A 25,572-nucleotide genomic window follows, 5' to 3' on the forward strand; every position below is an offset into this window, starting at 1 on the left:
AAATCAATTTGGACTCTTAAGAAAAATAAAAAACAAGAATGTTTTGCACAGGGCGGAAAATATTAATATATTAGAAAGAAGCAAATAGTGTAATGTACTTACCTTCCAATCGATTGAACGTTAAATGACTTTCCCGGATATATGAGTAGGCATTGTTCCAATTACTTTAGCAGCAGAAAAGGGATTACATCCGCGGCCGAAAAAGAAACGCGATCGCAATGAAATCTGCAAAGCTTCCCTCCACCTCTGGTAAACACGAGGCAAGTTTAACCATGAAATACATGGATCCTCTCGGTGTATACACACACACACACACAGCCGTTTCACCCTCATTTCTAACAACCGGGTATACAAAAAGAGGATGAGCTCATTTATTAGCTCGAGGTACGGGTGACGTAAACAAATTGTTAGCCGACACATGTTGTTGCTCAGGGATTGATACGGCCTGCGAGTTAATAAGCGCAATCCACCCACGCCTATACATACTCAATCACTTCGGTCGATCGAGTGCACCGAGGAAATATCTATATGCAACAAGTTGTAAAACTATGGCTAACTGAGATTCAAACTTTTAAAGGGAATACCGCTGCGATTCGAGAAATGAGCTCGGCGACTGGTCTGTTTGTTGATCTGTGAAGCGCTATGGCTGAACACTTGTCTGGCAAAGCAACCCTCTCTTTGTTAACTTTCGAGCACCTAATACATTTCCTACGTGTCAAAGTGACAAGAATGCAATACAGAGAACAATGATCATACGGGCACAAGGAAATAATTGACTCAAACCGTCGTCTATACACCTAAAGTCTCTTGAACTTCTCAAAAAGCGATCGTATGCGCTGAATACCCCAATGTAACTGTTTGTTTTTTCTCAATGTACGATATACCTAGTTCTTCGCTAAAGGCAAGCAACTTATCCAAGAAAAACTTCATTTTTAATTGCTATTTTTGATGTTCTAAATAATTGGCATAGTGAGAATAATGACTTGTGGTCCTTGCTGTAGTGGAAAACGATAGAACTATTTGATTAATACTGAAAATGATCAATTTTTTGATTGAAACACTTTGAAATCGGTCAAGATCGCATTATTCAACCCAAAATATAACTCTAGTTAGGATCCGTTATTACACAAAAAAGTACTAACACCCAATGGGAGCAAACAAAACTTTTTTCAAAAGTTGCTTATGCTCATACAATGATACGGATATCTTAGATTCGTCCGTGGAAGCGATAGTGACCCAGGAATTGTAGCCAATTGATATAAACCTGATCTGCAAAATGTTCGCTACACCAAATCCAAATGTTTACTGTTTAATCAAGTCTGTGTCTAGTTCCAATGGAGTTTCGACTCACATATTATTTATCTATTTATTCCGTACGTAACGATCACTATACTTTGTAATCAAAACCTTAAGGGAGATATCGCCTCATTACCGATGGAAAGTCAGGAGCGATGGAGATATCAGCTTCTTGGCAGGACTTATCTATCCAGTGACGTTTTCCAAGGGGGTCGTCTGCGAAAACATCCATCACCCGTAACCGTCGAAGCGATGGCCTCGACTGCATGATTTCTTCCTAACCCAGTTTCGCTTTGATCATTTTTTTACATGTCGTATCGGTATGTGGAGGTGGTAGAGGAACGGTTCGTGCGGTGGTCTTGATGGACCATTATTGAATATCACTCGCTCAAGTTGAAAACGATTCACATGAAGTGTGTATGCCGATGCAGAGGTACCGTAAAGATATTTCTCATGCTTGAGATAAGGCAGTTTCTCAATACAGAGACATCTTGGATGCATTATGCGGAAAATGCAGTTTCTTTGCAAAGCAAAGGAACAAGCTGTATTCGGTGAAGTGTGCTTTTGAACTAGAGTGAAAAGCTTTGTTCAATTGAGCAACAGTCTTGTTACTTTTTTTTTTCGCAAACGTCTGTCGTTTCGTTTGAGTTCTTTATCAGTTCGAAGAAAGTCAGGATATTGAAATGCCTTTGGGTCAGTGGTATGTATTAACACAATGATAATGTTGAAGTGATAGTGATAGAAGAAAAGATTGATATCCGTGACGTACTCAACTTAACGACGCGATTTTAGAAACAATCGTCATTTCGCGATTTCAGGATTGTGTGAAATGCAGTAAACCGCATAACGAAGCGAAACGTAAAACACCTTCGAACTTTTTCTCAAGTGGCAAAATGGTGGTTTTCTTTCAGTGCTTCATTAGGTTACCGGTATTGGTCAGTTAAACTTGGTAATTGAGGTAGATTGCCAAAATCTCACATCTGCTGTAACGTGTTATTCATTTCACGAATGACACGGATGTCTAACGGACGTTACACGATATTTTCGAAATACGTGTGGTCAATTTTGCGGAGAATTCCTAAGACCTCACAACTCGAATAATCAAAATACAATTAAGTCTTTACACTTTTTACGTAAATACATTATTATGTACTGTATATGTAACCAAACTTTCGGTCATACATTATTCCACCCTTGGAACTATGATATAACTTGTGTGTTTCATTTATCTCGGTTTCCTTCATCGCACCCGTAGCGTGCTTGTCAAACGTATGAAAATTGGCCGTACATGTGGGGAACGGAGTTCAGTTTTCAGAAATATAATTATGTCTATTTCGTGTACTGACGTTTACAACCATATTAAAGCCATACTGCTTGTATGCTCTACGTCTTCACTGTAACGACAAGTATTATAATTTTATAATCGTATGCGACTGGAACAAAAATATTCAATCTCAGTATACATACATACGATATATCAAATTGACGTGCGATTTAGGGAAATTTGTGGCACAATTTGAGCAAGTCGTTTCGTATGAAGCAGTATACGAGGATTGTGATGAATGGAAGGTACGAAGGTTCCTGAAAGGTGATATTCACCGGGAACTGAAGCATCATAAATCCTAGGATCGTGACAGTTTGAATTAACGCGAATCGTGCAGAAAGGAGTAGAATCGTAGGTACGTCAATTCACTCCAGTTATAACATTCGTACTCGGTACATTAAAACGTGATACGCAGCATGTGCGTAATGAACAAATACTGCGATTAAAAGACTATTTTTTATGCTCGTTTCCGGCATGGGTATTAAAATGATAACTTTAATCACTGGGCAAGTTATTCCACGTTTGCTTGTTCCGAAAAATAATAATTGATATCGAACTTTCACAAACATCTTGATTGTTTCGTTGAAAAAATATATTCTTTAAACTTCTGAGTAGATAATTCTTGCCATAATATTCAGTAAGAATCATCCCTTTTGAATTTTTTGCTAGATTTAAATTAAATACTATTTACAAATTTCACTTAGCCATCACATACCACACCTATTTTTTTGGGACATACTTTCTGCTATAAAATACTACAAAACACAACGGCAACGTATTAATTACTTGTGTAGCGGGTTGTGGCGAGATAATTACATTGAATACGTCTCATTCATTAGCGTTGCCTCTGGGGGGAGATCTGTACGTACGTGTATGAGTTGAATAACGAAAATTGCTCTATCTGACTCAGTCGAACCCATATAATTTTACGTTAGTGGATAATTGAAAATCCACACACTAGAATTTCGCTAGTACTAACGAATTCCAATTTACAGAATTGAATTCGTCAAAAAATGCATGATTCAGGTATATGCTACGAAATAACAGTATAATGGGTATCATAGTTGAAGAGAAGTGTATGTATTACTGAAATTATAAGAAAGTGGGATGAAGAAACAGTTTGGTGAAATTGAAGTTGTCAACACTACATCTTTTGAAAATTGACTCATTGATCTGGTTATTTAATTTACTACATTTTCTATTTAATTTTGTCTCGTTAACATCAATTAATGATCGCAACAGTTACGACAAACCATAGTACGAGTAACCGCATTCAAAGAGAACTTTAACACGTTAGATCATCCGGTTACAGCTACAAAATTCATTCTCATCCTGTCCTCATGACAATAATTTTCAGTTGTGGTAATAATTAAAATATTTCCAAGGACTTTAGAGTAAAAATAATATTTCATTCGGACGTCGCATATTCTGAGTCAGTAAGTGTTTCACGAAACAGATTTGGTGCGAATCTAGAAAATATCACATTTTCTGGAATAAAATGTACAGTTGTTAAGATAAAGTATCGAATGAAACATTGAATTGGTTGAATTGCGGTATACGTAATAGAATAATGTATGTTTTCACCCATGACACATAATTTTTTTTCGCAGTCGTCGATCACCGTTTGTTTTAATTTTGGTAATAATAGTTCTAGTAATATCCATTTTATATAACTAATCAAATGCTCCAAATAAAAATCTCGTATTATTGTTCATCCATGAAAATATACCGGACCCGAAAATCGACGCTGATTATGCTTGAATTTTTACATTTAATAAAGCTAACCCTCGTCTTACAAGAATAACCCTGTCTTCTCTGATTTCAATTCTTTTCTACGATGAAAACTTGATATTATATTTCATAGCAAGTTCAGACTCACTCTGTCTACAGGCACTGGCGAAATTTCGTTGCACGGGCGAATTAGCCCCATATTTCCGCTCTAGATAATTGAAGTTTGTGCGGATTATTGATTTGTTGCGGTTGAAGAATTACCATTGTCAATCCCACCGTGTTCGCCGTTCACATGAAAACCAAAATCAGGTATTCGTAAATTGTCAAGAAATTGCGTATTTTGCGAATTGACGCGTGTCATTTGCCGAAAAAGCTGCGCTGACGATAAAAACTTGACGGAAGTTGTGATCCGTTTTGGAATCGCTTGATGTTGCTTATTTTCGCGTAACGCCATTACACGTGTAAGCTTTGGTTCTGCGAAACATTTTGCGACGCATCACTTTAGCCCAGGGCTTTTCAAAACCCTGAAAGCTTGCCACTGCGAACCCGATTCGCTGACCTGTTTCTACGACCTCAAAACCTCAGGCCCATTAGCATTGCAAGCGCCGTCTCTAAATTGCCCAAAGCGGTGGCCTAGCCTCAGATTAACCAGTTCATCTCGAACTCTGATCTCTTGGACGACTTTCAATCTCGGTTTGGGAAGCATACACACCAGCATACATAACTAAAGTTATCGAAGCAGTATTGTGTTAGTAGTAATTGCGTTGATTTTCGTTTCATTGAAATAATGGAAAGCTGTGGTCCTGGTTTCGTTCACAGTTAGCTCGGATCCGTGCTTTACGTGATTAGACCGAAGTTGGAGCAGACCCTTTTCAACTATTCATCAGGGTTCACCGCTCTATCCTCCAAGTTTTTCACTGGTGTTTGGATCCAAGATTTTTCCGAGATGTCTTGAATTCCGCAAAGGTCGTCTCTCTGTTTCAAATACGTTGATTTACGTACGAACTACTTCATTTTTATGAAACAAACGTGACAATGACTCGTATCAATAAAGATCTGCGAAACGGACATGCTTAGTAGACCCGCCATTAACTCCGAGAACATGTGGTACGAGTAATTAATTATAGGGTGATTATTGCTGTCAATAGCACAGTTTTTGGTTATTGAAGCATTAAATTAGTTTCTTTGGTTTGCTACGTTTTTTCAGTTGAAGAAGGTCCTAATGGCAAGTCATTGATGCGCTAGCCTAGAATTATTGCAAGAATCACTAGAAATTACTGTGGAAGTGATTATTATCAGAGAGAATAGTAACTCATACTACACTAGTAATCAAAATTAATAGGTAGACTATTTTCACTCTGAGAATCAGTAATTTAAAAGCAGTAAAACTCCGAGAAAATTCGTGTAAAAAATTTGTCAAAGTAGCATGTTGCAGCTTAGAACATCAGCTTCAAAATTCTTTCCACAGATTTCATGTGCATCGGTTTGCTTCCAAATTATGCCACTTTGAAGCGACACAGATCAAATTTTCAAATCGAACTTCGAAGCTAGAGTGCTGTACGGAACACGGTAATTTTTCTGACATAGCCAACGTTGTTTCAAATTTGTTGTGCGTTTTTTTGTCGAGTTACATTAATCATCACAGGCGAGGGAATCATCGTAAAAAGATTTTCGGTAACAGCATTCGAACGGTGAATCGTAAGCTTTCTAATCACATATCCAAAAATCAAATCCATTTACTTTCACTTGAAAATCATCAATTTAAATTTGAAGTTTCCCTGGACGCAGCTTGCGTAAGAATGATTTCCGAGAAAATTTTTCAAACTGAGAGCCGACTCGTTCGATACAAACGTGAAGTCAAAAGTTTGTCCAGAAACTAGCTGGCATTCGAAACAAGTAATATCTGACACCGGATTCTCAGTTGAGCGATGTAACCGGTGTTACCATCTTTGCGAGTTGCTGCTCAGGTCATTCTCGATGCGTCGTTGGGGATTTGAACCCAAGTCTTTCGCTCCGTATTTCCACACGCTATCGCAAAGCTTCTATAGCCAACTGAGCTCCTTCTCTTCTCGGAGTTTGTGCTGACTCGGCTTGTATATGATAGCTCATTTCGATCGGAAATAAGCGTTCTGCAAATTGTCCGAAGGCAAATATATTTTGTAACAAAAACTTTCAAGTACGGAAAATGGTATCGGGATTATCATTATTCAATAGAGACCTCAGTAAGGAACATCTGATTAATGCAATTAAAAAATTTTCGCAAGTGATTTGCAAAGAATCAAATCGCGGGCCCAAACGGCTTTACGTATAGATAGAAACTGTTGAAAATATACAGAAGACAAAGGTGAATGACAACTTTTCACTGCTATCAACTAACATAGTAAACTCTAGTTATCTACTTTTGTCGCTGCGGTTCTGTACTGACAATTAATGGGAATTCACGGGACGTCAAAAATTTTCAAGATTTCATAAACTGTTGCACATCGGACATAAGAGAGGTTCATCAATCGAATAGATCAGTAAAACTTTATGTTTCAAATTCATCTACCATTTTCAACGATAATAAGCCTACCTGATTTCTTTATTTTTCAGATCATTTATTTCGACCAATTTATTCATGTAAGGAGAGTCCGCGGCTGTGACTGACAATCTGCCTTACTTGAAAAATGATAACAATTAACAATTGGAATTTGATATTCCAATTTAATTCGTCATTTCCAACGATAAGTAGGTGTTTTTGATTTTTTCTTTACTTTACGCTTGTGAATTCGTATCCGCGGCTGAAACCGAAAATCTACCTTGCTTTTAAAACAATAATCGGATAATTAAGCTTCACATTCGGTTTAATCCCCCATTTCCCACGACAATTAGCATTTCCCGATTCTTTGAAAAATTTGTTTCGACTACTTTACTCGTGTAGTTCGAATCCGCCGCCGGGGATAAGAATCTACCTTACTTGAAAAATAATAACAATCGAACCGAGGCGTCAACCACTTCGGAAAATGGCGTTCACCGAACTTGACGGTATCCTATGAAAACTTGCGTCAAATGACTAACTCGGGTTGTTCGAACGCCATAACAATACACACGTACCACAAATTGACTTCCAAGGGTCTTGTGATTCTATCTTCAGATCCCAAGTACACACAACATACCTATACGTCAGTTATTGCGCGTTCGTTTTTGGAGAGGCTGTTACCGCCCTCGTAATCCGCCGTTCCCATGTTTAGTTACGCGGGGAAATCGCCATATACCAAATGCACACTTCATACATAGAGGTACATAGATATGCATGCATATGCATATCCACGATATGTGCCCGAGGTCGGTTTATGGAATGTACAAGATACGTTTTGTCCCATTTTCAGTCTAACTAACCCTGTATCCGAGAGTGATTTTCTAATCTGTTGCGCAATCTTTTTACGCACCCTGCACAAGGTGCATTCCGAATGAAAAAAAATCTTTCAGATTTGATTTATAATCTATAAATCTATATGCTTTTCTTTTCACGCTATTTCCATATATTTTGTATACTACTAGGAGAAAAGCTGCCAACAGTTTCAAGTAATTTATGAAGTTATTTTGGCCCTCGAACTCCAAAAGCCGGTGTCCTAAATAACATTGCACATTCCCATTCCAGACCGACAGCCATGACTTGCCGAGGAAACGTATGTCAATATTTTCTTTGAAAAAAGTAGCCTTAATCCTTTAGATCTAATAATACAGACACTTGAACCGTTGGAAAGTTTTACTTAATTTTACGGATAACTTCATCGCATGTCTCTTATGATAAGAATTAGAATACATATAAGGTGATTATTAGATTATGTCTAATTGCCTTGTACATACCGAGTCATAAGCTATTGCAAATTATGAAGATTATAATGTTTTCTGAATTGAAAACAAATGTTCGATACTTGACATTACTTTCTTGGTAAGCACTGATCAGTGGACTTTTAATTTAAAATGTTAGGTTTTGATAAGCATGATCAATCTTACTAGATTCCCAATCTCGAAAAACTTGGCCCTGAAAATATCACAGTATGTGAGTTTCCTAATTTTCATAACTTTTTTTTATTGTCTACTGATTTATGTTAAACCACGATACATAAAAAATTGTCGGAAATGTTTTGATTTGAAATGTACCGTCGCAGCTGAATATTTTAGTTTACGTTCGATGGCATTCGAAATACAATGTTGCATAAACAAAGCAAAATATATTTTTGAAATCTTGGTATTACTCGTATTTAGTGTGTTCGTTGACGGGTCTTTCATTTTTCTTCTCAGAATTGAAGATATAATACAAATTTGTGCTGGATATAAAAGCTGATATTGCCAATTGCGGTAAATTCATGGGATGTCAAGTAGAGCATAGTTTCGTAAATATTGAGCTTGCGAATTTCTGAACGTATTGAAGAAGATTTGCAATATCGATTGAAAAAAAGTTAATGTCGAATATCGAGATCCAAATCTTTGCGCGCGACGATGGTTAAGCCAAATTGAAACCCTTCGGCCTACCGATTTATTCTGAATCGACGGGCTTACTCGACAAATTTTATGATTGGAAGCTGCTTCGTCGGATGATAAGGCAGAGACCGATGCTCGTTATTATTTAAAGACAGTGGAAAAATTCAATACTTTTAACGCTCACAAGGTGTGATTAATGGAATTAAAAACGCGGTAATCGAATGCCTCTAAGGAAGTTTAAAGTTTCACCATCATGACAATCTGTCCGAAATGAAGGGTTCATAAAGTTGGAAAGTACTTTATACCAAATGATTAAAAGTTATTGATCATCAACGCGCCGTCGAGGTGCTGATTTATGGGTATCGTTATTCAAGTATAATGCTTGCTGACGATTTTCTCAATGATAATTGTAATAAATCTCACGATAAATTATTACAGTAATGTTTTAACCCTCTTCCGAAGTTTGTCTTCCGAAGATATTTAAGCCCAATAGCGGAATTACCTTCTTCTAGTAAATCACACTGGATTTCATAGTGAAAATAAGCAGAAAATTATTTTGAAGAAAATATAGAAAAAGCTTTGGAAAGTATCGGGACAACTTCAACCGCTTGTTGTTCAACCGTTCAAGTTGGATAAAAATATGAAAATGCAAGAAAAATTTTGAATATTAGTTGACCAGAATATTACCTCTTTGGTGATAGTAGGAAAATTTTTATGAATTGAAAATCATTTCGTGAAGTCATTGGGCGTATTAATGATGTGAATCCAAAAGATTCAGAACGTTTTAACTTGAAATTGATCCACGGCGCATAAAAGGAGCAATGGGTTTTAATGAATTGAAAAACTATGAAAATGTCAACTATCTGACTAATGTATCTTTTACTATTCAAATTAAGGTTTAATGTAAGCAATATTATTGAGACGGTTTTAATTTTTAAAAACCATCAACCACATGTAGTGCTGTGGAAGTGATGACCGCATGTTGGTGTATAACAATATATATAATCATTTACAAATATTGGTTTAAAATCTTAAAAATAAGTCGGAAAAAGATCTTATGTTATGGAATGTAAGAAATTTAAATATTTCTTTCATTTTTCCTGCATAAATTTATAGTGATAGCCGAAAAACATTATATATTCATCCACTCATCCATTCAATTATTTACGCACAAAGTACATCGATTATCGGTAATCAGGTGAAACAGATTAAAATTGCAAATACAAATCGTCTTTCTTTCATTCAAATTGTCTGGCGAACTTTTCTTTATTCCTTTTTAAATATTCTTTTTTCTTCATTCGTTTTCAAATAGTCTCTCACGTTAATTTATACTTGTTTCATTGAAGCTTTGTCGTTTTAATGTCTTGAACTGTCTTGTTAACAATTATTCACGTATCTTTTATTACCAGCAGAGCAGATCAACCGATTTCATCATGTAATTACATTGTCGAAGATACCTCATATGGTTGATGTTTTATACATCTCTGATTTGATTATGTGAAACAAAATCTTCAGATTGATAAATTAATTCATCCGTTCTCGAAGTTGAATTCTTCAGGAACAAAAAAAAAAAAAAATAAAATAAACAAAACACAGATATGAGGACAAGCAATATCCACACGTTGTGCTTTGACGATAAGTTCGCAATGAGAGATCGCTTCCGAGAAGAAAGGTGTACATTTGCGAAATCGGACACCACGTGATGTACAAGTTTTAGTCAATTTCAACTGACAATGAGTTCTTATTTTGGTTTGAGGCGGGGACATTTAAATCGTTAAACATTTTACGAATAAATTTTAAAAAAGAACTTTTAAGCGCGTTTATACCCCGTACCGTATACCTGAGTTTTATTTCACTTTTATAGGAAATCCATTCCAATATCGAATGTCTCGTTAACGTGCCTTATAGCTGGAAGCCAGACCAATGTTCCCGCTAACTTCTGAGAGTCGATAAAAGCTCAAGACATCATAGAAGATTGTGTCATTGACTGTTGCTATAAACGGAGATAAATGACCGGGAATGAAACTCCTCGATCGTCAAGCTACATAGCGGAAGAATTTGATCAGAAATTCATTGTTATTCACGAACACTATCTTCATATGTGCCCTGTAGGTCTCAAATCTCTTATACCGCCGAGCCAACAAGTCATTTTTGAAACCATTTCCCAAGTTTTCAAAGAGAAAGGACTGCAGCTTGACTCAAAAATTCGCACAAAATGCATAATTTTCATTGAAACAAAAAAAAATATGCATTATATGTTGGCTACACGTTTTGCATGTTGTCGTTTAGATCACTATTACATGTCTCAGGTATAAGGATATATTGTCCTTGAATGTTCCGTAAGCGAAACTCTGACATAAATCGATAGAGAAAATTGTATAAAACTCTCGTACAATACGAAGAATTATTAAAGTATTGATTTTTCGTTGCATTGCTAGACTGTTTGAACCATCAATTAACGATTAGACGACAAAATAATAAACCTTGGAAACGGGTCCAAATTTTGCATTAAAACGATTTGAGCGCAACAAGGATTAAATTTGTACCATTTTTGTACGCACATGTATAATACGATCAGGATATTCCTTTGAGTCTAAAGACAGCGGTGGAAAGTATACCTACGTAAAAAATCCGACAGACTTCTGTCGGATTCGACACAGATCCGACACAAAATCCGAAGCTATCCTCCAGGCTAGAGACAAGGATTAGAATATGTGAACGGATCCTATTCGGCTCTGTCGTAAATGAACTCGGTTTGCGGCTTGATGGCCAAAATTTTATTTCGGAACGTGTCCAGTTTCTATTCCCGCGTCCCGATGAACCTCCCCTACATAAAAAATCCGACAGATCTCAACGACACTCGAAATATTTGGATCACAAATTGCAAACGAATTTTTCTTTCATTTTGTAAGTAGAAATACCGCGAGGTGGGCAAAAAGTCTAGATTGAAAAATTTCTAGGTAGCGAAAATGATAACGACGATAATAGTAACAATAACAACAATCACAACAGCGAGCTGCAATACTAATGAGAATAATAATAATACGCACAGACGAATTCCCAGACAGACGAGATTCCCGAACAGACGCGATTACCGGAAAAACGGACAGACGATCACGTGCTTTGCTTATATAGAAGATTGTTATTTTTCTCGTTCAACGCGTTCCATGTTAGACGTTTGGCATGACTATAATGTGCCTATATACACACGTATATACATACAGCTACACATATGTACACCAAAAGGGCCAGTCCGAAAGTGTTTCTAAAAATACTCGACATCAGCTTACGAATTTATCGTATAAACTTTCGCTCAGATTCTTACCTTCGTTTCTCAAACCAAGTTCTTGACTATATTGATGAGTGACGTTCGCGCTCGACTCGATACAAGTATATTTACACCATAATTTATTTTTATATTTTTAACCCGATCTTTTTTTTTTTTTTTCTTATTCTTCGGTTCAAATCGTGGACGTGTCGTGCTAAATTTGTCGATTAACTGTATATTGATGCGAATATACGTGGAAAGGTCGTTCAATACCCGAAAATTACTATCTTGGGTCAGTACTTCATAAATTGTCATAATGAATTCGGAGTGTTTGTACGAGAAAAAGAACGAAACTTTCGCAGACTCAGATCAAACAAATTACTACATTCGTGACGTTTTTGTATTTGTCTTTTTTTTTTTTTTATTTATTTTTTATTGTTGAAAAAAATGTTGTCAAGCAGAGATCATAAACAGTTTCCGATCGGATCATAAATTTGTCGGATCGATTCGTTTTTGGTAAAATATTACTTTTAATCTGATAAAAAGCAGAAAATTAATTAGCCTAACGGCAAGAATTACTTTCAAGGGGAATTCAGACAAAATTGTAGGAAAACTTTTATCAATTTCAATTGAAATCGAAGTATATAATATTCAGTGGTTTATACTTGAGGAAAGAAAACGCCTATAGCAATAACTGAAATTGCATCTCCCTCCAACATCCACCACCCCATGGTCCTTGGATATATGTCAGTTATCGCTCCCGTGAGGAATGACGCATGTCGTATTTCATATCACTTTTTACCAGCTCAAAAATACAAGTCAAGTTGACGATAAAAATATCAAAGGTCGAAACAAGATCACCTCAAAACGCAGAGTCTATTAGCCAAGCACTGGATGCTGAATCGAGATGTTACAAAGGGCGATGTGACGATTGCTGATACTAAAATTTGGAGAGGCATTGTAGAGCCACCTCAGCCCGGTAATACGATCAGTCAGGCAATGACAGCCATCTCGTATCGAAGTAATTTCGTCAAGTCTCGAGTGAACGGAGAGCGGATATTGAATTGTGTGTGAGAATCGTGTGCCTGAGAAAGTGAAGATTTATTGAATACCCTGAGCTTTTGGGATTACGTCAACATCGAGAGGTAATAAAGCAATTTGCTGTTTACCGCACATACCGATCAGAGCCGGGTTTATTAATTGTTCCCGTTACTCCGGCGATCATCCCTTGAAATAGTCACCCCAACTCGGTTTGAGTAGAGCCGTGCCATAGTCGCGGACACACGACCCTCGGGCCATCAGATCGAGCTAGCTGGATGAGGATCTCCTAGTTTGGTTCCGGGCTAAGTAAGCCAAATCAGCCCAACTAATAGGCAAGAGATGAGGGACCTCGGAAAACCGTTGTGACCCTTTATAACTTTGAGCATTTGCCTTCTTGATCGTAGACAGGATGTTCCGTCACACGGTATAGGCGTAGAAACGATTAGTCGAGATTTCATCGTACGATGCTATTAGTCGTATTCCTTTATCCAGGACATATCTCATCGAGTGGTAATTTTTTTGGCTGGCTTTTCTTTCGTTCTGCACACTTTTCAAAGAAATTTTCAAACATCGGTAAAACCAGATCGGGACTGATATTGGTCCAATACTGATTTGTATTTTCAAAATTCTTGAGGAACTTTCTTTAATGTTACTCACGTGCACATTTCTTTGAGGAATTTAATTGAAACACATATTTGATTCAAGATCGCGTGCGAACCGGGTAATAATTTTATGTATACAATATTGTGATTATAACATGGCAATGGTGGTAATATTGAATTGCCGATTTAAAACCGAAATCCGGCTAAAAGTCGGGACTAGCCAGGCCCAACACTCATTTTCCGATACTCCACAAACAGTTCTAAAATGAATTTTTCTAGACGTAAAAGTATCTAGACGAACAAGTTTTCAGAGAAATGGAATTCTGAATACCGAAGTGTCCTAGACGAAGAAGCTATCTATGTGAAAAATTCTTTTTGACGGAGAAGAAACAACCAAGTTAATCGTCTTGCCCGATGAAGCCTGTTTAATTTTACAGTCCCATCGTGTAAACTAATATGCATGTAGAAATATTTCTCGAAATGCTTACACATATATTTTCAAAACACGTTTCACCGTTACATCGAGTAATATTTTAAGATGGTACTCTACCTGTACTCACCGATCTCCGGAATGTTCCTGTCATGATCGCCCTCTGCTGAAAACTGAAATGAAAATGTCACAGTTGTATATTACATTGGAATAAACATCCCTAATAATACTATTTAAAGCAGTATTCACGCGTGATCGGAAACACGGCGTTTACTAGATCGTAAAACGAAGTTGGATTAATTAATACGGCAGTCAGTTTTGCGATTCTCACGATGTGTCGAAGACCGCTCGACGGGTTTACTTAAAATTCAGGGACAGTGTTCTTGGATAATTTAGCTTCTTTTCCAAGGTCTGTTATTTCCTTTTCTTTCTTTGTTTATAATACGTCGTACGATGAGGATCAAAATTTGAACTTCTGTTGTCTCCTCCGGACTTCACGATTCTTCAATTCCGTTCTCACGCTCTAACAGCTACCTTACACCCTGCATCCACTTCTTATCGTCACCTTCCTGCTTCAGTTCCCACACCGAGTCGGTGTGTTGCTCTTTTCAGTGCTAGTTGCAGACGGCAAAAGTTGAATCCCAACTAGTCAATCACTTGCACCCTTCCTCTGATACACTCACTCTCAACTCATCTTCCATTCGGCCAACATGTCAATTCAGCTCTCGTCCCGCAACCAAAATGAAATCTTCCCTTTTCCGTCCTAAGAACGATTTCTCCTCCAAAATCTTCTCTCTGTAATCTTCATATCTTTTACAACAAATCAATTCTATAATCAATCATTCAACTTCCTCGATGTCACTTTCTTTCGTCTCCCCTCGTCATTCGTACTTGCGCCTAGTCCTTGGGTTACGAACCCAAAATAGACCGTAATGCGATCACCCCTAGGTGCGGATGCGGTCATCGATTGCCACTTGTCGTGATTACTTGTCGTCATCTACCCCGTGACACTTGAAACGATCGCCATTTTGTTAAGGGAATAAATAAAAATAAAAATATGCCGTCGTGCCAAAGAGGATAAACTGTTCAAAGTTACTGTCTCCAAATTTTAAGCAAATGATCGAGATGTTTTTGAGATATCGTAGGCACCAGAAAACATGTCACCGATCGAAATGGTTGAGGTTATTGTCAGCAACAATGTCTTCATTTATTCCAATGGGATGAAAATCTAAACGAAGACTGACTTTTGAATAAAAGGAACTCCAACGTAACTGAATAATTGACTGTCGATGTAGGAATTCCCAAGTTTCGCACTTTTTTTCAGCCTGCTTCTCCGTCGAGTCGTAAGAAAATTGAAATTGAAATTGTAAGCGAAGATACGAACACTTTTGTTGCAAATTCAACGCAAGTCAAGCTACGACGCGTTATCGTTGTGCCCGACCGGAAAGGCTTCGGATTTTTTGATATTTGAACATTTGATGAATAGTGCTCGTTGGCCGTGGATTTGACGGTATGCCATGCCTGTGGAATATACCGATGTGAAGCAAGGTTAGTTGAGCGCGAATACGCAGCGCTCACTCATGAATCATTCATGCTACCTACCTTCCTTTGTCGAAAATTTTATCTCCGGCCTCTGCCTAGCATTCGACGGCTGTGCTCAAATTGCGTTATATTTCTTCATCTATGATATTGCGGTGCGCTTGACAATTTGAAATTGACGGATTTTCTTAGAATTTCAATTGTCGTGGATTTTGTTAAGCCTTCAATATCGCAACACGTGTTTACGGTATTTTCTTAGCTGCCGATAAGTGAAACCTTTCCGTCAACCTGAAGAATAGATCTCATCAGCCGCCCCAAAGAATTATATACTGCAACAATGATCTTATTAGGATTTCGGTCCTTACTTCTCATTCTCTAATTCTTTTTGTCCCACTGTCACGCGATACCGAACCAAATAATTATGAAACAGCTGGTTAATTTCTCTCTCGTTTAATTACGTAGCTGTATTGAGGTTATACCAATGCATTTGTTATACGAGTTTACGGTAGCCTTGAATAGCAACAGTCTACATGGGGGGCTAAATATAGATAACTAATGGAATCAAGATAAATTCAACGAGTCGACAAACACAACGGATAACAAATCGCGTGGTCGACTCATCGAATACCCACATCACTCATCCACGACCCGTGACTGTTATTCACTAATAATTCGATTCGAGAGTAGGAATGGAGTGAAACAACGTGAAAGCAAAAAGTCTATAATATGTAGCATGAATGAATTAGAAATTTTAGGGACGAAAAAGTTGCCTCAGCTGATTCAAGGAATAGCTTACTGAACCCATACCTATTTATTTATTTATTTATTTATTTATCTCTTAACTAATTCTTTTATTTTTTAACTTATCTATTTCAGCTATATTTATTGCTAATTTTAGTTTTACTCACTTTTATCTATTTTTATCACCTCTTTGTTATTCTTTGTCAACGTTAGTTTTAATTTTGTTGCTGATTTTCTTTTAGTCTATACCTGTTCACATTTTATGTTCATAATTATGTCCCATATACCGCCTGAGGGGACTTGTTTTGGGGCGAATAATTCTCTCTCTGTCTCTCTATCTCTATCTCACACACTCGCTCACTTTCCTTACATGGCCTTCTCTGAAGCTGACAAAAATCTATCAGTGTGAAAATTTTTATGGTTCGCGTTTCCCACATTTTCGGTATAGTCGCATTATAATTTTTAATTTTCGACACAAAAGAGATCGTGCAAATCTTTCAGACAAATTTTGATTGCGTGCGGCCATCATTCCGAAACGAGGATTCAATAATACATCATTTTCTCATTCAATTGAACAATCTGTAGAATCTAATAATGTCAATTAGACTGAAAAGCTTATATTCCAGTCGAAACAAAAGGGGCTGATTAATCAAATAGCCATTCTTGCAGGCTAACGTGTACAGATTTCGCCTGAGAGAATAATATTTTACGAAATAAAATCGTAAATCCAACAATTGAGTTAAATTTATTAGATTCAAGTGAAATTCGCATTCCTTACAGTCGGATCACGTACCAATGGGGTGATATTTCGAGGGTTAAGTACCACAAGGGCGCGTCCTAACTTCATTTACCTTAATTTGAATCGCTGAAAACTCTCAACAAATAGTCACGCAATACTACGAAAGCCGAGATAGAAAAGAATTTCAATCTCTTCAACAAATGCGCACCATTCAAACAGTCCTCATTGCTAGCCGATCAATAATCGCTTTGACGAACAAAATAATCCGTGAGATCGAAAGTGTCAAATTATATTATGGTAATTTGATTAAAAATAAACCTCATTTCGGTACTAATTACACGCTTATACCGCGTCTTATTGTTAGATAGGTGAATAATGTACCTAAATAGAATTGACTTGTTCATTTTTTTTCCCGTGAAAGTGTTTCCGCATTTAAACTTCTCTTCCATTACGTAACTCTTTCAGACCCTTAAAAGTTTGATGCACCGTTCTTGGACCTCGGGGAGAAAGGTTGTACCCAATCTTTTTTGATACCAATAAAATGAAGCACTTTTTCCACTTTTCGTTATAGTATTTTCAGAGAATGAAGTAGGCAATAATTAAACTGCGATTTGCATAGATACGTGCACAACACGCAGAACGATGCTGCGCTTCACATGTCCATAGATAGATCAGGGAATTGATTTATTTTTATCACTCGCGTCACGATTACGATTCGGCATCGGTAAGGTTTCCGGCATTACTCCTACTTCGACGCTGATTTCTTTTATGCACACGGTGAACATTAATGAAACATAATATTGCAGGCCTACGTCACCTTGAGATAAAAATAAACTATCCCATCAGTAGAAATCGAATTGAGTGATATCACAGTCGAATGAGCTGCACTGAAAACAACAAATGCGTTACAGTAAAAATGTTGTTTACCTAACTTGTGTACAGCCGCATGACTTCATTTTAACCAAAATAGTTTGAAGTATAGCGCCATCTGTTTTAGAGCCAAAAATAAAATGTGTAAACGTGAGGTTGCGGGAAAAAATATTGTGGAGCTAGTGATGCTCCAATTAAGACATACCAATGTTAGCATTTGTACACGTGCCTTGTTCAGTTTTTGGCGTTCGATGAAGAGTATATACACTAAAAATTTGACAGAAGCAAAGTACGCGTCGTTAAACTGAAAAGGCTTACTTTGACGTGAAGAAGCTGTTCCCTATATCATCCAAAAACGTTGTGAACCGACGGGAAATTTGCTCTTCGATCATTTTTTTATTACAACTCTGGGAATGTGAGCTACAAGCGTTCCAAAATTAAAATGTTCGATGAGTGATTCCAAATAATCAAGTCAATCGAAAGGTATATGATAATATTATACAAGCGTGGGCGACCATATTTAATTGTAATGGAAGACTGTTCGAATGTTTGATTGTCTTAAACTATCCGATGACATTGTTTAGAAAATATTTCGGCACGAGTAGGTTCTGAGTACGTAGACTTTACGACCGTTTGAGAAAATCAGTTTGGCTGAAAACCGTCGAACACTCGAGAATATTTACAAATACCGAATTTTATACCTCAGATGTTTCGGAGTTCCGAAATTTTACCGACACGCTGTTCAAATTGAACGTCAGAAGTACCCCGTTACGAACCCTGCAGCGTGAAGTGAGAACCTGCCAGGGAAACTTATTGACTCGAGGCCTGAAGTTAGCAGCCCGTTGCTCGTTGAACCCTCTCCGGTTGTACCCTTGAGAGATAATATTTTCCCAGCGGTTGAATGGAACAAGAGTCGGGGTGTATTATCTAGGAAAACAGAACCGTGCGGGAGACTCGGGCCGTGCTACTAACGAATTTACATCACTGATTCCTGCGGCTATTTCTCCTCTCGAGCGGTCGAATTTCGCAATTCTTTTTTAAACTCGGCAAGGCTTTCCATCATCAAATTCCCCGCTGCTAATGTACGAACTTATATGTTTCGTAAATTGAAAGCATTTTTTCAACAACTCGTTCGATTCATACACACCCGTTTATTCACTTTATCGTGCCTCAGAGCATGAAGACGCCGGTTTGAAAGTGCCAGCATTCGAAATTCGAAAGGAAGCAGTTTATCGGCGTTGCTGGGAGACGCTGTTTAGAAATATTATATTCATTGAATGCGGGTGGAATAGATTTTGTACAAAAAGTTTTCCTGCGATGGAAAAGAAATACTACCAACATGCGGAATGATCGTGGCTTCTGCTTCTATTACACATACGTCTTACTTCTGGAAAGTAATTCTTAAGATGAAATAACGATCTTATTCGGTTGATTTAACCATAATTGCAAGTAGTATTTAGTTTGAGTAAAGATTACTTGAAAACCTGTTATTTTCAAGAATGCTTTGCCCCGCCCGGGGATAAATTCTTTTTATTTCGAATATTCAATCAAAATTTCAGGACAGTTTTCACCCCTGAATTATAATTTGTCACCAATTAAACCAAAAATCACGTGTCAACTCACTCTCCATACTCTAGACACCTACCAAGTCACACACCAATTGAAAAAAAACCCTCCTTGATATGCAATAGAAAAATTATTTTGGGAATGAATGATATGTAATTTTTCATTGCAAATGTATAGTAGGTAAAAAGCGTCATTCCATCGGATAGGCTGTGAATTGCTGAATGCCAGAAAAAATTTGTTTCATCACGCCATACAAGTTTAATCTTGAAAAGTCTGTAAAGGGTATCCAGCTGGTTAAATCCACACCTTGAACACGTGTCTTTAGAACAAACCCATTCGATTTGAATTTTTACCCCCCATGCTGAAACGGCAGGCATTCGAAGATTTGTTTAGCCATAGAAAAGGTTCATAAGCTATTTGTTTGCTGGCTCAACCGCTTGAGAAAATAAATATTTAAATTAATATTCACGAGCTGTTGAAGTCTTGGCTATTTTCATAGGAAGAAATATTTTTTCCCCTCGTTCTCGATGAAGGTCATTTTTGGTTCAGTTGTTATTTTTACATCATCTTCATCCAACAATGTTACGATCATACGAATCTACGGATTTTCCGCAAGCAAAAAATGCGAAACCGTCGCATCAGTGACGTAATACTCCGACCCAGCAGCAAATAACGAGACCTCCACGTATTTTCAGATGAATTATAACTGTGGAAATAAGCTCTTATCCGATTCAGGCGATGGTGGCAAGGTTGGTATATTCTGTTATGGTTTTTTGTTAGTAGAATTCGTCTTTTCCTTAGGAAAATATCATTACCCGAGTTAATACTGGGCAGATATATTGTCATATTGTCTCCATGTGATATTCTCTGTTAAGGGAGAGCAATCTTCTTGCCTATATCGGAATTTTTCTTCACAACACACGAATCGCGAAGATTTGCAATGTATCAAAACGGATGGGGGCCACGAAGCTGTCGGATTATACTGGTGATATATAACCTCGATAAGTCATTTTCCCGACTCGAAGTAAACGTGCAAATTTGAGAATTCGCACCATCTAATATCCATTTATCCACAAGTTCTGTTTATATCGATATCATAATAATGTGTGTAGGTGAAAATACTCCCTTGGCATTCTGTAATTGCTACAGACCACCAGCCATTACGGTAGCTCAGATTTGGCAACCAGTATAAGTTGAGGATACCAAGAGGTTAACCGCCCTCGAAATCAGGTGTACACCAGTCATGAAATTTTATGAACTTCTGGGAGATATTCTGGAATTCTTTGAAATCCCGTGAAATCATTCGAAGTTTTGTGAAAGCTTATGAAACCATATGAATTTTTTTTAAATCCTACAACCCCGGCAATATCTAGCGTACACGCAAACCGATGAACGATTAATCCCACGGAGGCTGCGAAAAAGATGTGACAAAAAAATCTGCTCAGTCACAAGCTGAGGGAATTTCACAGTATCGTGAAAAGCGTTATAATGTAATAAAGATAAAAGCGTTATCGGAGGAAGGGGCTTTTAAAATTTATCGGGGTCAGCTGGCGATGCAAATTGGTCGGCTTCGTCCACCGCGTAAATCAAGCCTCGTTTCATCTCATTTTATCCCCTTTCACCGACTAGGATTGGAATTCGACTCACGATCAGATTTTTCGTATCGGTCAGCGGCTGCGGCGAAAAATTGTCTGTAAGGTTAACAGTCGGTATTACAATAGATACAGCAGGTCGAAAAATAGGTTAACAGCGGCTCGGAGGGGCAAGGGGGGGAGGGATTATATCGCGGTGCGATAAATCAGTAGACGTTCCACCCCAACGTGGAGCAAAACGCGCTGGATGTAGGCGCTGAGCGGAGGGTAAACCAAGCTGACACTTTTTTCATGCCTGTTCTTTTATTATTTTTATTTATATTGTTCGTTGTGCTTTTGTGCCGAGGCAACGACCACGCGAATAATAAATGAGGCTCGTTTTCTGAAACTGCAAAAGCGACTTTGATACCCGAATATGTCGTGAAAATTTATACAAAAAGCGGTAGAACTTACTTCGTTCTTAATAGCTCATCAAGCGTTAGAACGACAACGAAACGTTGGCTGCATGGAGATAAGGATATTTGATTACGAATCTCAAGACGGTGTTCAGCAGGAAGGTAGTAATCCGGCAGATATAACTTTTCAAATCTCATAGTTTGGAACGTTATCTTTTAGGGGCGATCCTCATATTTTCACATTTTCACGTTCCTTTGCTTATTGACATTCGTCATATGTACAGTTATGTTGATAACAACCATAATTAACCATAAAAATGAACCATAATTCGTTGAAATCGATCAAACGATACGTCTTTGACTTTGAAAAATTGTAATGCTACCATACAAATCTCAATATTACGACGAATAATTCGAACTTCGTACTTAAAATTTATGTTTTTAAATTCGAATGCCTGCTGAATATTATAACGAGAATAACGACTCCGACAAAGGGAACAAAGCTGTCGTTATAATCGATACGTTCTTACGTTCTTGCCCCCCCCCCATTTTAGGCACGTTTATAGAGTTAGCAAATTTTTTAAATATATTAAACAAAAAAACAAAAAAAAAAATAGGCTGCTTTTTACCCGAGAAAAAATCTTTACATCGTAACCAATGTGCGTGACTGCGGTCATCTGAAAAAAAACTCGACGAAACAACCGCCGCAAAGTGCACCACTTTAGATGGAACACTCTCGAAGACGTTCAATAAAGTGTTTAGCCGGAATAGGGTTTTTCTTTTTTTCTTTTCATAAATAATTCAACCGATTCATGCCCAAGAAAGCAATCTAACTTCGTAGTAACATTTCTTTCCAATATGTGCTTGGAAAGTTCGATTTTCGAAGACTGTGGAACGTGCGTAAAAAATGCCCTCTCTTGAAACAGAATGAAAAAATAACGTAACGTAGCAACGGAAATATTCTATTTTACACACTAGAACTTTCTTTGGCGCATGCGCAATTTCGAATAACTCAATTTTACGCACTGTGTTATTGAGCGTAAGTTATCATACGTCGACTTAAGTACTGTCAGTGACACCTTGGATGCTTTTCAATTCAAACTCAAATAAAAATGGAAACAATTGAAAATTAACTGCTTTCCGCCGATTATGTTAGAATTTTAATTCAATACATGTTTCGGTTCGGGATTCGAGATAACGAAGATGACGTTCTAATTGATGTTACCAGGATATCCTGGATGGATAATTAACTGTGACTCTTGGGATTGTGGGGGACAACTGTGGCTTCACAAGTTTTGAGTACAGTCGAATAAAGCAGTCGGTAAACTCTCTAAGATAAACAGAGATGACTTAAACAACGTGCCGCCGTGACGTTCCTTCTCTAGTCTTTAGAGAAAGGAAATTACCCTGATTTCTTATCACTTTTTACCAGACATAAATAAAAAGTAAAATTTCCAAAGATGAGACAAATGAAAAGTTTCGATTGGTTCCAGGAAAACGCGACCGAAACATACTGAAATGACGCTGACTGTCTTAGAAGTATAGAAAAATGTCATGGAGAAGGTCCATATTCGTTCTTTCTGAGAAACAGTCGACTATTAGAAAAAATATAAATATCAGCTCACATGTGCGTTGCTTATGTTTAACCCGTTGCCATTCATACGTGATATGAAGTAAAACAAAAACAGTATTTTATACATGATATTGCAATGTCCGTGTACTATATGAATAAGTTATAATCTCGATTTTGGAAACTGTAATTCAAATATCGTTGACCGTTATTGTAGATGAGCATTGAGTTCCTTAGAATCAGGTTACCTGTAATTCCAATACTTCGACGGCCAAAGGCGTCCATTAATGCACCTCACTTCTGGAACTATTGAGTGCCAAGTATTTTTCGCTGTGTGGACAAAAAATTCCTCTCGCGATAAAACATTCATCAGATCAACTCGAAAGATCGCATCAGATCGGATTCAGGCAATTCGTGGCAGAGATTCCTTCGGGCATTCCATGCTGTTTCGAAAACTTTTATGGAGTTGACAAAGTTTTCGCACTGCGGTCTTATGAGAATTCCTTAAAATTTCATAAATTCTTGTGGAATGTCGAGAATCATGACCACGTAACCTTTTTGCAAATGTCACGAAGTTTTGAAAAATTTTGTACGTTTCTGAGGATTCGCGTGAGAATTTTACGTAGTTTTGCGTTTTTCTTTTTCATTTTACGAATCGTTTTATGAAATATTTCATTTGTTTCCTCGAGGCAATTGTTCACATTATCGTTGATCTAGTTCTAGCGATAAAAAAATCCTTTTTGCCCTCATTTGGGAATAAGTGGAAGGATGCAAATGTACGGAAGAAACTTGTCGTCGTGAAAAAAAGCGGTGGAAGTTTGAAGAAATACGTGAATGATTAAACTGCGTCTCTTCCTTCGAGCCCGTAAAGCCCTTCGCGGAAAACCATCCTATACCCACCCTTAGCTGAAGCTATTGCCGGGAGCAATATTTCACTTGCCAGGTTATTTAAATTCAGAAAGAAAACGGTTTTCCCCGTTCCAGTGAACGGAATTTTAAATTACGTATGTACACACCGAAGATACATGGATTATATCACGTCCGGGATATTACACGGGAAAAGATGCCGTGTTAGGATTCTAATCTCTGTACCTGCTACGAGAAGAATTCCAATGAGACAAAGTATACGAAATTGTGTTGAGTGGTATGTTTAAATGTTTTTAGAGACGTGAGATAAAATCCTAATGAAAAGTTCGTTTCTGAACGAATCGCTCATGATTCGCTATAATTTTTGTCACGAGAAAAATAATACAATAATAGAATCACTCTGAGTGTATTGATGACCTGAATTTTTAAATTAAAATACGTGGGCGTGAAGTTTTTTCAGTTAGGCAACGCTCGAATTAAATTAAACTTGATTGACCTCAGGCATCGCTTCCAAAATTCTGATTTACCATTTTGATTTGTAACCCCAGAGGGCTTGAACCCCTCTGGTACAACATAATTTGCCTGAAACATGCTTACGCAAAATTAAAAAGCGCTCTTATTTACAATTGTACGTGCAGATTTACGTATAATCGTAACCAATACACGTCAGTATAATAATTACCATACCTGTGTAGATAAATGGATAATCTACAAAAGAAATATGACGATAAACTGCACAAATTTGTAATTAGCGGATCTGCACTGCGAATGTCCCCAGTTCAAAAATTATTGGGATGTGATTTCTCATGAAAAAGTAATGAATTTATAATTAGGGGATTCTGTAACGTGACGTAATTTTTTTACCTCCAAAAACGTGTCCCGCTCGTTAGATTTTATCGTTAATTGAACGTGATAATTCGAACAAAATTCGAGAGCTCATTTGTAAGTTACATAATTTTCAAAATTCCGCATAATATTCCAACGAAAAAGAAACTTCTACGATTGTATGGAACAAGTTTCAAATTTAATTTTTTCATCTTGATATTTGGACAATAAACTTATGCTATACGAAGACTATTGAGCAAAATTTTTATGAAATTCCGGCATCATTTTTAATCAGAGGAGTTCAAACTCTTCGAAAGTAAAAGGTACTTGAGTTTGCAAAGACTAATCGTGCAGCAAAATACCGTTATTTGACTCGTGATCGATATCTGAGACTGATGCGCCTCGATTCAGGATGATGCAGGACCGTTCTTGAGATGGCAATCACAGATGATTATCAGATATATGACCTCCGAATTCCCTCCTGCCCGCCAGATACCAGTCAGACTGTTAACTAGGACATCTAGGCAATTCCGTCATAATAATGCCCGTCGGCCACAGACGTGGACGTATTACTACACTCCATAATCCATTCGCACCAATTAGAATAAGACGTCGGTCAAGCCTGATGAATATACTGCAATCAAGTATATCATGTGACGCCAAATGCAAATATAGTATAGGTTTTGAAGGAATTAAAATATTGAAATAC

At 37.4% G+C, this 25,572-nt stretch overlaps 1 protein-coding gene across 9 annotated transcripts in view; it reads right to left on the reverse strand.

The window, feature by feature from the left end:
• The window catches only part of LOC124303842 (transient receptor potential-gamma protein), a 106,302-nt gene that overhangs the window by 47,419 nt on the left and 33,311 nt on the right, over window positions 1-25,572 (reverse strand). For 8 of the 9 annotated variants that reach the window (XM_046761589.1, XM_046761584.1, XM_046761587.1 and 5 more), the window contains exon 2: window positions 14,280-14,332. In XM_046761589.1, the coding sequence (XP_046617545.1) occupies window positions 14,280-14,313 (34 nt within the window). In that variant the 5' untranslated portion in view covers window positions 14,314-14,332. The remainder of the gene's footprint in view (window positions 1-14,279; window positions 14,333-25,572) is intronic. The other variant, XM_046761588.1, reaches the window with a different exon arrangement.

Source organism: Neodiprion virginianus, chromosome 4, assembly GCF_021901495.1.
Source record: "Neodiprion virginianus isolate iyNeoVirg1 chromosome 4, iyNeoVirg1.1, whole genome shotgun sequence".
In the NCBI taxonomy this organism is placed as follows: Eukaryota; Metazoa; Arthropoda; class Insecta; order Hymenoptera; family Diprionidae; genus Neodiprion; species Neodiprion virginianus.